Source organism: Dryobates pubescens, chromosome 26, assembly GCF_014839835.1.
Source record: "Dryobates pubescens isolate bDryPub1 chromosome 26, bDryPub1.pri, whole genome shotgun sequence".
Classification (NCBI taxonomy): domain Eukaryota; kingdom Metazoa; phylum Chordata; class Aves; order Piciformes; family Picidae; genus Dryobates; species Dryobates pubescens.
This window is the reverse complement of record NC_071637.1, coordinates 12,743,253-12,758,037: the sequence shown is the minus strand read 5'-3', so window position 1 is coordinate 12,758,037 and position 14,785 is coordinate 12,743,253. Positions and strand designations below refer to the sequence as shown.

Below are 14,785 nucleotides of genomic sequence, written 5' to 3'. Positions count from 1 at the left end.
TTTTCATATTTGAGACAATGACTGCTCCAGGAGGGCTGGGTCCTGCCAGGCTGTCCACAGAAGAGAAACAAAGAGGATGATGTGAGGACTCGAGCAAATGCCCAGCAGCAGCCTGTGAGGAGCTTGTTTTGCTTCCTGCAGTGCTCTAATACCGTCACAATCCAACTGCATGGAGTCCAGAGCAGATCTCTGCTGGTCTATTCTGTGTCGTCTCAGTTTGAAGTAACAGCATTGGCCGGTTCAGGCACAACATTTTGTGCCTATCTTTCAATTCTTGGATTAGAAAAAAATTATATCTATCTATCTACCTATCTATCTATCTGCCTGTGCTAGAATACCAAAGTAGTGTTTTGATGAGATCATTTATGTATTGTTACATATAACTTCTTGTACCGTCTTCAGCGTCTTTGAGGGTGGGTGAGCACTGGCACAGGCTGCCCACAGTGATTGTAGTTGCCATCTCTGGAGGCGTTCAAAACCGATCTGGAAGTGTTCCTGGGTGATTTACTCTAGGTGACCCTGCTTTAGTAGGGGGGTTGGAATAGATGGTCTTCCGAGGTCCCTTCCAACTCCCACCATGCTGTGATTCTGTGATTCTTATCCACAAAGTGTTTTCCTCCCGGTAGTGTATAAAGACCTGACAGTGTTTGTCTGTCCCAGGGAGGGACTTTCTGTGTGCGCAGAGAGATGGGGACAAGGTTGGGTTATCTCTGAGCTGCTTTTTTCTCCCTTAGGTGAGAAGGCAAAGCTTTTCCCCCCAAATGAGCCTTTTTCTGCGAAAAAATGGAGACAATTTTTCCCTGTCCAAATTCGCGGAGACCCACCAGCATACCCTGAGGGAAGCAAACTGGATTTTGTGGAAGCCCTTTAATGTTTTGTTAATTAGTAATAGAGTTTTTCCTGCAGATAACGCGAGCTGTCGGTTAATGGAGTTTAACGTACCGAAGCCCCGGGAGCGCGGCGGCAGCCCCGCAGATACAATGGGCACTTTGTTCCCTGCGGATCCGATCCCCCTTTTCTTTGGGAGGGGGAATCCCCTCACCCCGTTTGGCCTCTCCTTCCCTAAAGCTGTTCCTGCCCTCAGGGCAGGGGCTGGTGTGTATTTTTGTGTGTGTTTGGGGGGGGGGGGCATCCCAGCGCTGGGAGCTGAGGGCGTGGGATGCGCAGAGGACCCCGGCGCTGATCGAAAGGGTTAAAAGGGCGGCGAGGCCGCACATGGGGTGGGTGGCCCCTCCCCGCCGCCGGGGCTGAAGTAGCGCAGCGGCGGCAGCGCGCAGAGCTCAGGCGGGACTGGGGGGAGGCCGGTGCCGCTGCCCGCCCCCGCCGCTCGGGCAGCCGCTGTGAAGATGGCGAGGGCGGCGGAGCGGGGCGGTGCGTGGCCGGGGTTGCTGCTGTGGCTGCCGTTGGTGCCGGTGTTGTCCGCCACGGCCGGCCGTCCTCCCGCCTCGTTCCCCAGCGATGTGAACGGGCACAGCCTCCACCCGCCCTACTTTAACCTGGCCGAGGGCACCCGCATCTCCGCCACCGCCACCTGCGGCGAGGAGGCGGCGGGAGGCGGCAGCCGCCGCGCCGTGGAGGATCTCTACTGCAAGCTGGTCGGGGGGCCAGTGGCAGGGGGGGACCCCAACCAGACTATCCAGGTAGGGCTGGCGTGAGGCGCGGGGGGGTAACCGGGCAGCTTGCGGAGCCTCCCTGGGGTGGAAAAGCTACCTCCCGGTTGGAGGGTGCGGAAGATCTAAATCGTCCTCCCCACTTTGTGCTCCTTCAGTCATCGCTCCCTTGTCCCATCCCTATTTTTCCGCCGTCAGGGCGAGAAGCGGTAGAGCTGTGTCTGAGAAGGTCAGAGGCTGCAGCAAGGAGTCGGGTAGCTTGGAGATGGGGGAGCAAGCGGCAGGGCCCCTGCTGCTGCTGAGGTTTTCCCACGCATCCCTTCTCGCCTGGCCACCGCAGCCAGACCATGTGAAGAGCTGGTCCACCGGATAGCTGGTGGGTTAGCAATGGGGTGCTCTGGGAGGGGGCAGAGGGCAATCAGGGGTGGTCCCCTGAGCATCTTCTCTGGCCCAGGCCCGTATGCAGGAGCTGGGACCCCATCTGAAGCCCCCCCCCCCCTACCCCGGAGCATTGGGACCATGAGACACATGTGCTCTTTCTCTCCCAGCCTTGCCAGAAGTGGCACATGTGAAACACAGCTTGCTGGGTTCCCCTGGCATTATTTTTAAAACTGTTAGTCCCTATGTTGACGAAATTCTGGGGAGACCTGCTCCCAAATTCCTCTGCCAGTCAGAGAATATGATCATGTATGATAACCATGATCTTTATGGGTCTTCAGACCACCATTCCCTCTGTGTTCAGCAGAGGAGAAAGTGAACAGGGTGAGTTTTACAAGTGAACATCAGGTGACTCATCTCGGGGATCCCATTTTAAGCTGACCAGAGGAAGCCTGCAGACAGGAATGCAGATGGTAAAAAATGCTGTGCAGTGTCGCGGCTATGGCTCTCTTGAAAAGAGCAAAGAACAGTTGTAAAGGGGCTTGTAAAACACGAGTTGTAGTTGCAAGGTCTCCAGACCTGCTACCCCCCTGCTCACAGCACCCGAAGCTGGGCAGAGCAGCTCTGATGTGAAAGGCTTTCAGTCTGAAGTCTGCCAGCTGCTGCTTACCAGCCTGTTTTGCTTGTGAGGTTCAGAGTGCCAGTTCACCTGTTGCAGCGGAGCTGTAGGGATGTCCATGCTGTGTCTAACAGTCAGTTTCTGTGAGCAAGCCTTTCTAGGTCTTTTGCTAGGGCTGGCTTGGTTATAAAATGATCCTTAAAGCATTTTTCTCATTCTGGCCACATTCTCCTGAGTTAGTGCTGCACTAAGAATTTTCTGGCTATTGTGTGGTTATGACATGGAATTTTGCTTTGTACATAGTAGAAATTGTTGAGGATGTTACTGGATGGTGAGAAACTGACATCTCCTCCTCCTGCCTTTTGCCACTGTTTAAAGTGATCTGTTTCATATTGCTGCACCACGAAATAATGTAACTTGGAGAAGTTTTGCTTTAAGGGCTAGTAGTAGGAAGCTATGGAGACCTCAGTGTAATAACTGTGCTTGCAGTGAGGTGAAGGTAGGAAGGAAAGGTAAAGAAGTAACTGCTACTATGTGCACTTGCAAACACAGGTCAAAGATCTGCTGAGCAGAAGTGTGAGGACAGACTGCTTAGAAAAGCTGCCAAATGTGGGTCTGCATTTATCTGGTGCTCCACATCTGTCCACCTGTGCTCTGGCTATGCTGCTAGCTCAGTGTGACTGGAGATGCTGGTGACTAAAACAAACCCTTCAGGTTTTGGGGTCACTTGTAACTCATCCTTCCAGTGCAGACCTAGGCATGCAGGGTGTGCACATCCCCTGCCCCTGCTGAGCAGGGCTCCGCAGATGTGTTTTTTTGCAGTGACCACCACCTCCTTGGCACAGAGTCACTTTGATCTGAGCACCACTTCCCAGGCCAGTGGGCTTTGGCTTTAGAAAAAATTCCTTTTGTAGTGGCTTCTTTCTGTGACCACAGGCAGCACCTAAAAGGGAGGGGAGGAAACAGGAGGCATCAGAGCAGAGGTCAGAGTTCCCAATTCATCCCCTTTAGGGGTTTTGGCACCACCCGGTGACTAAAGCAATGAGGGAGGTGGGAGGGAAGTGTTCAATTTGAGCAGGCTGAAATAACAATAATGAACTCCATATGCATGTTCTCAGTTCCTGGTGTCCCACCAGACTGAGCCCCTTCCCTTCTCTGTTCACCTGCTCAGTGCAGTTGTGGGGCAAAGGGGGTTTTGGTCAGGAATGCTGGAAGAATGTCTCTTGGGACCCTGCATGAGATTTCCATGTGCTGTGATGGTGAAGGGATGTTTGCTTCACTAAAGACCCAGTGTAAACATTAAAACAATCACCTAGTCAAGGAGTTCAGTCAGTTATGTTTTCCATTAGCTTTCATTCAACATTATCAAAGACTTGCAGGAAAAGGGAGTTCATTGGCTTTAAAATATTATAGTCTTAAAAATGCTGATAATTGTACTTTGTGAAATTATGCTGCCTTAAAGACACTTGCAGTGGTTTTGGCACAGATTGTGGGAAGGCTCTAAACCTTTTCAAGGAGTTTGCTTGGCTTTATTCAGGGCTCTTTGGCAGAAGACAGCATTTCTAACTGTGGGGGGCTTTTCAGGCTGCGAGGATGTGACACACAGCGATGCTGAGGTGTGCTGGAAAGGACTTGCCAGGGAGGTTCTCTTCCCTTGTGCTACTTACTCAGCATGGGCAATCCTACTTTAATGCTAATGTCTTGAAGATGAGGCAAAAGAGATCTATTTATCTGACCAAGCTTCTCGAGGTGCTTGTAGTTCTCTCTCCCAAGACAGACACTTCTGTGAAGGCACAGCCATGTGCTCATGTGCCCCATCCCAACCAGCTGCCCGGGGGCTGTTCCAGGAACCTGCCAAAGCTAGCAGGGATTATCCAGTGCTGTTGAAGTGAGGCAGGGTTGTAGATGATTATTTCAGGAGATTAGTTGTATAACAATAAGGGAAGCTACTAGCATTAATTGAAGCAATTACAGACCTTAGAAGTTAAAAACATGCAACCGATTTCAAGTTGGTGCTTCCTCTGCTTTGCACATAGCTGAGCTGCACAGAGCAGTGTTGGAGGTCTTGTCTTCATGCTCTTCCAGGTGTTAACAGATGAGTTCTGAAGCTGTTTCATACCTGTATGTCTCTGAATGGAGTGGTGTTCTCCTTGGATATCCTGTCATAGTCAGTGACCATCAGACCTGGTGGTTCTTTATCCTGTCTTGTCTCTCGTGTGGTGCTGCGTGGCAAGGGAGCAGGCTCAGTGCAGCTCTGTGGGCTGGGTGGCAGTTGATGCTCTACCTCTCTCTGAGTTTCTTCTGTGTTTACCCCTATGACAACATTGGATTTCAGTGGTTTAACTGCAGCTGAAGACGTGTAGGTTTTTAGAGCAAGTTGCTGTTGCCCACCTGGTCAGATAGCACCTGCTTAACTGTGTGTGAGCAGTTGATCTACAGCCCCAGCGCAGCTTGCAAACATGGCCTTTTCTTGCCTGAAATAGTTTGGGGTTTTTTTTTACCCCCATTTCCTGTCCTTCTTACCTCCTCTGCAGTGGCCTAGGCTGGGTCGAACTCCCTGTGGTTTTCCAATAAATTAGGTGAGGAGAGCTGAGGCTGGGTCACTGCAGGGCCAGATAAACCAGGACAAAGCCATCTGCTTTCCCTGAGGCAAGCGGTGCCAGCGGGGTGCCAGGGTAGGCTTTATGCTCAGGGGAAACTTCAAAGTTCCCTCTGACTTGAGCGGGAACAGAATCAGGTCTTGCAGGTCTCTGGAAACTGCTCTCCATTCAAACCTCCTCCTTATCTCTCTCCCATTGCAGTTTGCTCTGATAGTGGCAGTTTTATGTTCTCTAAGCTGCCTTCCCCGCTTCTTGCATTGCTGAAGTTCTTTCTTTGGTGTACCTCAGTGATGTCCACGCCTCTCCTGCTCTGGCAACCCGCTGTCTCTGCTAAGCCTGCAGCACACAATTGCTTTTTAATTAAACTCCTCTGCTGATGTCAGAACTTTCCTCTTCCCTGTAGAGACCTGATGCACTGTGCAGGACCTGAGCTGCTCTGAAATACAAATAGCTGGAAAGGAGTCTCATCAGGTTTAGGTCTGGTCCTAATGAAATTACTAATGAGCAACTGGTGCTTCAGCAGGGCTAATCCCAGTTCTTACCAGCAAACTTGCTTCAGCTGTTGATGTGTTAGCAGCCCAGTGGCAGCTAACTAATGGTGTGGCTAACAGCAGCGGAGAGGGATTGCAGCAGCAGTACAAACCTGGAGCTGCTGATCCTAATTTTCAGTCTTAACTGAACTTGACTTGACTGTTGCCTGTGGGTGTGAACTTTGGGTTCAAAATGGCTCTTCACATCTGTGGCAAGAATTTAAAATATGAGAACTTTCTTTTTTTGGGGGGGGGGTGGGGTGTATTTATTTCCATTTTGTAATCTTGCCTTGCTTCTCCCCCCCTCCCCTTCCCCACCTCCGTGTTGCGTATCGTGCGGCAGAAATTTCCACACAACCTGTTGCACCGGTTCCTGTTAAGGGTTTGAGCCGAAGAGTTGGGTCAGTTTTATCTGGTCTGCTCTCCTTCCTGGCTCAGTGCGTGTTCAAACGAGCCTTGTCCTGACCTCTCTGTACAGTGAGAGCTCCCTGAGTGGGTGTTGGTGTTACCAGGATGGTTTCAGCTGCCCTTTTCTTTGGCCTTGTGCTTGCCTGCCTTCTACGCTCGTATCTCTAGAGGAGTTAATGAAAAGGTGCTCTTGCTCAGACCAATTTGTGTTGGATAATTGCCTGCAAATAACATAGCACATGGCTGTGGGGAAGAATGCTGTGAAATCTGTTTCTCTTGCACTGAAGTTTCTCCAGTTGAAGTTTGGGGCATCTGCAAAATCACAGCTCTGCACTGGCTCTGTCTTGCCTCGGCCCTTGTAGGGATGCAGATGTGGAACAAGCAGGAAGGAGTTGATCGTGTACCTGGTATAATATTAAAGCTGGCTGCAGCTGGGCCAGGCAAGGGCAGCTTGCTTGCCTGGGGATAACTGTGCCTTTAAAAGGAGAATTGCCTGTAACAGTTCCTTTCTAGACTGTAGCAGCAATTCAAGTGACAGAAGAGTGGCTCCACAAAGCAACTTGCCAATTTTCAGGGCTATTTGCAGGTTTCCTTAAGAGTGGGTCGGATTCATTTGTGCATTAGATGGGAAAGAAAGAGTTGCCCCTAACAGCTCAGGTCTTTGTCTGGTCCTGCTCAGGAGGTGCTGTTAAAGTTGCAGAGCTGTTTTCTCTGGCAGCGTGTCCATGGAGCTGACAAAGCCACCCGCACCACAAAAGCAAGACAGAAAAGAGATTGCAGCTAGATCCCTGGCCAGCTGACAGCAGAGGCTGTCCCTTTCTGGCCTTGCATTGCAGCATCACCAGCAAAAGGAACTTGGCTGCTAGACTATAAAGCTTGAAAATATAACTGAAAGGACTGTACTTGTGAAATGAATAGGCTGACAAGAAACAGACTGTAGGGAGTTGGGCAGAAGAACTGCCAGTCTGAGTCCATAGGAACGACTGAATGGTTCAGGTCAGGCTCTCTGGGTGTCAGCAGGGATGTGAGTGGCAGCCTCCGCAGAGAGCTGGTGGCCCTGGAGCTTGAGCTACTTTTCTCCATTGCAATGTGGCTTCTCCCTCTGCTTGCTCTTCTGCATCTGGCAAACAGTTCTTTGTGTTGGGTCCCTTTGCCAATGCTCAGCACAGAAGGGATGCCCAATTTCTACACTGGGTGTCTGTTGGGGGGGGGGTTGATTTTATTTCCCCCCTCTCTGTTCTTTTACCATCCCTTCTCTAAATCAGTGCAGGCAGAGTTTCTAGATTGATTTTCATTAGCAGGCTTACACCCTGAATTTTCTGACTTGCTGTGATAACTGTCTGCTTTGTGCCACATTTTTTTGGACTCTGGTTAAATGTTGTTTTTGTTCTTTCCAACAGGGCCAGTACTGTGACATCTGCTCCTCTGCAAACAGCAACAAGGCCCATCCCATAACGAATGCCATTGATGGGACGGAGCGCTGGTGGCAGAGCCCCCCACTTTCCCGGGGGTTGGAGTTCAACCAGGTCAACGTCACGTTGGACCTTGGACAGGTAACTCAAGTCCTTTCTTGATGATGTTGTAGACCATGCTGGCAAGGACCTACCTGTCTGCTTCTGAAATCCTTCAGTGGTCCTTGCTGGAAAGGTGGGACAAACCCCACTCATTCAACGGCAGGGCAGGAGGCTCTGGTTAAAATGTGTAAAGGAAAACCTCTTGTCTGAGTGCAGTATTCACTGCAGTCCCTGCTATTTGCTGTTACCGATTAGGTTCTTCCTGGAAGTCGAGTCATTTATGCACACCTACCACACCATGTAGATGTCATTCTCCTAAAGAGAGTACCTGCATCCTGAAGAGGGAAGGTGGCTGGCAAGGCTTCACCTCACAACACAAAACTACAGCCCTGAGGAATTTAGAGTTGTGCTGCAAATAAACTCTTTAGAAACAGCAAGTCCATGCTGAAGATCTTCCTGTAAAAGACAAAGGGTGGCAATGGATATTTGGTCTCTAATGCTGGCAAGTCAAAGGGAATTACCATTCTAATAGCATGGCTTCCAGCCCCCAGGCACCTCTGCTGCTTCTATTCATCCACTAAGCTATCCCTCTGGAAATGGGGTAGGCTTTCAGGCTTTCAACTTAAAGAAAAGCAGCAAAAAAGACATCCTGGCTGTAGCTGTAGAGGCAGGAAGGTATCACAAGCTGGAGACCTGATGAGCTGTGGGTCTGCTTTCTGGTATGGGGACATCACTCTGGCTGATGGATGAGGGAGCTCCTTGACCTTTGGGCCAGGGGTGCATGAGACACCCCTTTCTCTGCAGTCCCTGCAGCTTCATCTCTGGAGCAGCCTCTGGCAGCCATTAGCCCTGTGATACTGTAATTCAGGATTTGGGGCATTTGCTCTGTAGTCTGGGACAGTTCAGCAGTTAAGTATTGAGGTGCTCCCATGAGCAGGTAGGGGATGGACTTTCGCTTCCTCTGCTGTGCACTAATTGCAGTGATTTCAAGTCTTGTTGGGCATCGAAGCTTTGCACTGATCTTGTAGGTGGCTTTTTCACCCTCTTGTGGAGTAAAGGCTTGTTTGTCACTGCTGTTTAAGGCATCTGACTCCAAATTTACAGCTATAGATACCTGGGATGTGTTGATGATACCACCCTTCTGTTAGGTACCTCAAGCCCATCCTTTATTCCCCAGGCTTGTCTTGGATCAAGTCCCTGCCCTGCTGTAGCACTTGCTTGGAGCCTCTCAAACACCCTCCACGAATTTTTTCTCTCCCATGAGTGCCAGCTCCCTAAAGCTGAGCTATACACAGCACCAACAAAATGCCTCCTAACGCCTGGGGCGCATCATGCATCACACAATAGCTGTGTGGGCAAAGCCTCCCGGGGCTGCACAGAGTGTGCTGATCCCCTTAGCCAACGTAGGTGGCATCTGCTGTGTCCCTTAGAAATGTCCCAGCTGGCAGGCTGTGCTGGGTGGGTGGATTGCTTGCACTCTTTCCTCTGACCAAGAGCCAGCCTGCAATGTGGCTTTTGATTGCTCACAGCTTCTCTAGAAAGGGATTTTCAAAGACCACCTTTCCTGGAGAGCTGCTCTTCCTCTTTGTCATTCTCTGTGGCAACTTTCTGGCTTTAGGCCAGAGCTAACCCAGCTGCCCTTTGTGCTTGCAAGCTGCTGTATTTGGCTCATCTGTGAATCTGCAGCTTTTAAGCTGCAAAGCTGGGAGCCAGAGCCTGGAATAATTTTGAGGGGCTGCAGTACTGCTGAAACTGAGCTGGTCTAAGTTTACCTTCTCTCTCCTATCCTCCTCTCCCAGTCCTCTCTTTACTTTTGGTACCCTGTTGGGGTGGGATTGCACCATCACTTCAGAGGTTGGTAGCAGAACTTGCATGCAGTTGCTTCACCTGGTGGGGAGTTTCTCTGGGCTCAATTTTCTTCCCTGCCACCTTTGCAAAGTAAGAGGTTGCCCAGCTGATCTCAAGTGGAGCAGAAATCTGAAGCTTCAGCCCATTTTTAATGGCTTCCTCTTTCTACATGCCCTTATTGTATATAATTGCTGTAATAACCTCTTTATGTTCCTGGTGAGAGCCAGTGCTTTGCTTTTTCCTTCCTTTGTTCTGGCAAGTCAGGCAACAGCAACAAGATGAAATGTTACAAAATCACTAATTTCCTCCTTTTGAAGTTGAGGCTGGTTGAAAGGATGGAATCTTGGGACCCAGCAGGGTCTGCAGAGTGAACCCTGGATCAGACTGGCGTACCTGGCAGCCAGGCTTTGCAAATTCCTTGGATACCTGTGAAGCAGTGCAGCTCAAAGGCATGGTTGAGAGCAGGGCTTTGTTAGGCTGGAAAACAAGGCCTCTCCTTGCTCTGTGTAGCCTTCTAGGAAAGTCTTGGACCTATTAAGATTTAATTTAAGGGACTGTCAGCCACTAAAAGCTGTTGTCCCTTTAGGGGATGGTGAGTGCCTGTAGTGCCGGTGCTGATGGCATGGTGCTTTGTTGGGGGCTGGCACCAGCGGTTAGAGTGACAGCCCCCTCCCTTTGCTGTGGTGCTTCCCTGCTGTCTTCATCCCTCTCGAGCTGTAAGTGCTTAATTACCAGCTAGAATCGGGTTTCTCCAGCGTTTGGTAAGGCTTTGGCAACCGGGAGAGGGACAGTTAATTAAGCTACCTGTTGGTCTTTGCTTTTGCTGGCTGGGTGCTTGCTCTTCTCACAGGGATGATAAAATCCTATGGGAAGGAGAGAGGGAGGAATATTCACAGCCAGAAATAAGTTAAAGAATGGCTCAGGCTGGCCACCCAGCTGTGGTGAGAGCCTTAACCATCTGCATTGTGTCAGTGGCCTAATCTTAACAGCTTCATCAGCACTGCAGATCAGAGCTCCCACCTCAGTGTGGGGAGAGATTGTGGCTGATTATCTGCTGGGGGCTCAGATCTGAACTGCTTCTGCTGGTGCTTTGTCCCTGCCTCCTTGGGTAGGAGCAGTTTTTCATTTAGAAATTGATGGGGGGAAAAAGCTGGAAGAGGAGGAAAAGTCACTTGAGGGTTCCCTGGTCAGACCTGAGTCTGAGCACCAGATATATGTCAAGCAAGAAGGAAAACTGAATGGATCTCAGGAGCTGCTGGGAGGTATGAAGAGGGAATTATTTATTTTCTTGCTTTTATTGACATTGTGCTTCAAGCTTTAGTGCACATAGGATGAATGGCTGGGCCTGAGTGACTTTGCAAAATCCAGCATCATGGCACCATGATGAAGCACAGTTCAGGTTTTACAGAGTGGAAGAGCTGAAGAGTGCTAAGTGCTGGGAGGATGTTACTGTGTTGTGGCACAAGCTGGACTTGTCCCCAACATCCTGCCTGGCTTGGAGGGCAAAGGCTTGTGTTGCGATGGAGGCTCCTGAGCCTGCTCCACTGCTGCTTAGCTCCAAACTCTTTTCTGCCCAGAGCCTCCAGATGAGCTGGAAGTGGGGGAAATGCCTCTGCTGCAAAGAAACTATGGAGGGAGCAGAGGGACAGGAGACCATGACTCACTGCCACCATGGGAACTGTCCCCTCTGATCCTGCTGTGATTAAGTGCCACAGTGGGTGGAGGGGGAGGAAAGGGTGTGATAGAAGAGTCTTGGGGGGGTTTTTAAGAAGGTCGTTTGAATCAGAGCTGACAAAAATCAGGAGCTTTAAAGAAACATGAATGCTTGGCTTCCTGCCAGGGCCTGACATCTTCCTTGTGTGAGGGTGAACCCAGGCCAGCCCTTCCCCGAGATGTTTATGGATAGTTGGTGCTTTATGATAGACTTGGTGGAGAGGAATGCTTGCAGTCATGCAAGAGCAGGCGCTTCATGCCAGTGCTTGCTTCAGGTTAATTACTGCAGTGAGGTGGTGGCTGGATAGCATCCCCCATCTCCCCCCATCCCCAGAGTCTGCTGGCCCTGGTGACACTAGAGAGAGCAGAATTTCAGCATGAAGCTTTGCAGGGAGTTTCAGCTTACTCCCCAAAGGTATTTAATTCAGTGGTGCTGCACAGAGTGCATGCAGCTTCCCCTACACACTAGTCACTGGAAAAGGAACACCTACATCCATTCAACTCTGCCACTGGGGAGAGGAAAGAAACCTCCTTAGGAGACCTCTAGGCTGCTACTGCTTAAAATGCAGCTCCCTTTAGGGTTAAAAGGAGGGGAAAAAATATTTATTGCAAAGATGGGAAGGCAAAAGGTCTGTGAGCTGAGCTCCTGGGCCAGTGTGAAGGTGTTCTGCAGTCACTATGTCGAGGCAAGGGAGGAGATCAGTCGCTTCCCTCAGGTGCCTGGAGAAGTACCTCTTGAGTTTTCCAGGGATCACAATGGGACCTGCCAAAGTTACCAACTTTTCTGCCCTGTGTTGAACTGATGAATTTTTTTGCCAGGCTCTTCTGGCTGCAGAGGAAAAGAGGTTTGCTGGTACAATACACACTAGACCCTTCGCCAACTGCTGTTCCTTAAGCAGAATTCCTCTTAAAAGGAGGTGGGTGCTTCTCCTGGGGTGGAGTTCCAGGGCAGAAACCTGGTTTCCCTTTTGCACTGCAAACATGGCCCCCTCAGGACCGGCTTTGCACAGTGGTTGGGTGTGCAGGGTGCTTGCAGGCTCTGTGAATGAGGCTGAATGCCTGACTCACATGAATGAGTCCATCCTCTTGGTACAAACTGATGGCTTGTTAATGGATATTAAATTCCTATTCATTCTTGGTAGGTCTGGGCTGAATTCTCTAGGTTAAAATGTCCCCTGGCCTAATGCTAAAGGAACACTGCTGAACCACAGCATAGTACCTGGTGTGTCACAGTGCTCTGAATTCTCCTTTCCTCTCAATTTCCAGCCTCCCATTCATTTTCATTGAAATAGCAACGGAAGCTGTTGGTGGAGATCTTGATCTGGACAGGCTGGATTGATGGGCTGAGGTCAGCTGCATGAGGTTTAACAAGGTTCCATGCCAAGCCCAGCACCTGGGTCACAACAACCCCATACAGTGCTACAGGACTGGGGCAGAGTGGCTGGAAACTGCCCAGTGGAAAAGGACCTGGGAGTGTTGGTTGACAGCTGTCTGACCATGAGCCAGTGTGTGCCCAGGTGGCCAAAAAGGCTAACAGCATTCTGGCCTGTATTGGGAATAGCATGGCCAGCAGGAGTGGGGAAGTGATCATGCCCCTGTGCTCAGCCCTGGTGAAGCCACATCAACAATATTGGGTTCAGTTTTGGCAGTTGGGGATGTGTTTTAATGGCCATGGTCAATGGTTGAACTCTGATATTAGAGGTCTTTTCCAACTAAAATGATTCTCTGATCTTCAAGAGCCCTTTTGAAAGGCAGCTGGAAGGAAAGCCTTGTAAACTGATGGGCTCAGGCTTACCTCCATGTCCCCAGCATGAATCTGATGTTTATTCCCTGGCTTAATTAGTTGAGTAACCCTTCTTGAGGAGTAAACTCATGAGATCCCAAGAGAAAGCCTGTGGTTGTTCTTGAGTGGAACTGTTGTGTTAGCTGCTTTCCCTGGACTTAGTGTGGGATGAAGGAGATGGCCATTCAGGAGAAACCAGGTGAGCTTCCCTTTCCTTTCACCTTTTTCCTTTTGGACCTTTGTTTCAGCTCTTGTGAGAGGTCTTGCTGCTGCTGGGTGATGGAGCTACTGCCTGCACTTCCCTCTGAGACATCCTTGGCCATTCATCCTGTATGCAGGGGGATAACTTAAAGACTCTCTTCCTTTCCTTTCTCTTGGTGGAGATGCCTTCCCCAGCACACATCACTGGGGAATGCACAGCTTCCATTCTGGGGGGGACAGGCTGCTTGTGTGTGTTTTTCATGGAGCATTGCAAGAATGGGTGAAGGTCAGGGGTATTTAATCTTTTTTTACATGTAGCTTTTACTTTTCTTAATTTCCCTTGCTGTAAGGACTACTTGGTCTTCACTATGGTGGAGCACCACTATGGGAAAGGGGTAGGAGGGCTTAGTGACATTTATTGTGAGCTTTTGCACCTTCAGTGAAAGGCTGGGGCGTAAAATCTCTGACAAAGGCATTCTTTCTCCAAATTGTTCTCTGGCTCTTGGAGCAAAAGCAGCATTAAAAATGAAGCATGTTAAGCAGGCTGAGTAGAAATCTTTCTTGCTTTCAACAGCTGAGCCTGCAGTCTCTTCTCCCATGTAGGATCCTTTGCAATGGCCATGAAGTCCTTCAGAAGTAGCTCAAGTCCTCTGTTTGTCCATTTCTAAGCTTCAGAACCCTAGTTTGCCCATGGAAATGGCTGGTTGGTCCCCTCGACTGTGGAGCCTGTTGAGTGCTGCTGTATTTAATGTGACTGTCAGTTGGAAGCAGGGTGCATATTTGTAATGCCTCTCGGGGAGAAGCAGAGAAGGTGTGACTGTGAGAGAGCACAGTGCTGGGAGCTGGTGCTGAGCCCACATGTATGGATCTCCTCTCCCAGTACATTTTCTCCTTTATTGTTTGAAATAACTTCACTTGTGAAGGATGCTCTGTTTCCTTCAGAGTTGCAGTTCCCCCAGCCAAGCAGCTTTTGTCTGTGTGTGCTGATAAAGGAGAGTTTTTTTGCCTTCACTTAGCCCTTCTCAATCTTTCAGTGCTTTCTGCCAGCTCCCACTGGATTCCTGGCTCCAGCAGCTGCATGGGAGCTGCTCAGGTGAGTGGGAAGGGAGTGCCTGACTGTTAATCAAGTGGGAATTTGTCTCCTCTGGCAGCAAGAGCAGACCCATCCTCTCCTTTTCAAACAGCCTTGCCAAGTTGGGTGCCAAGTTCCCCTCTCTGGGATAGAGAACAGCCTGAGATTCTTTCCCCCCCTCCCATTGTTAGTAGTGATTGTGGTTGCTGTAAGGCAAAAGATGTGCAGAGCATCACTTTAGGTAAATCATGGATGACATGTGAATTTTAATTGTGTTACATTTATGTCATGAAGCAGTACTGCTTAAAATCTGTTTTCTAGGGCTGGAATGAGTAGAATGTATTTCACTTGTAACATCTGATTCCCAAAAGACCTGCGATGCCTCACGTCAGCCAGGCTGTGAGCACAGAGAATGCTCTCAGAGGAGCAGGACGCTCAGGGCAAATCACTCAGCGCTGTGGCACCTTTTGTGGCCTCTGAGGAGGATGTTTCTGCTTGTCCTTTGCATC

The 14,785-nt window shown here is 49.9% G+C and overlaps 1 protein-coding gene across 1 annotated transcript in view; it reads left to right on the top strand.

The window, feature by feature from the left end:
• The first annotated feature begins 1,298 nt into the window (after nt 1-1,298).
• The window catches only part of LAMA5 (laminin subunit alpha 5), a 101,004-nt gene continuing 87,517 nt past the window's right edge, over nt 1,299-14,785 (top strand). The window contains exons 1-2 of the mRNA XM_054173759.1: nt 1,299-1,640; nt 7,546-7,698. Coding sequence (XP_054029734.1) covers nt 1,347-1,640; nt 7,546-7,698 — 447 coding nt within the window. The 5' untranslated portion in view covers nt 1,299-1,346. The remainder of the gene's footprint in view (nt 1,641-7,545; nt 7,699-14,785) is intronic.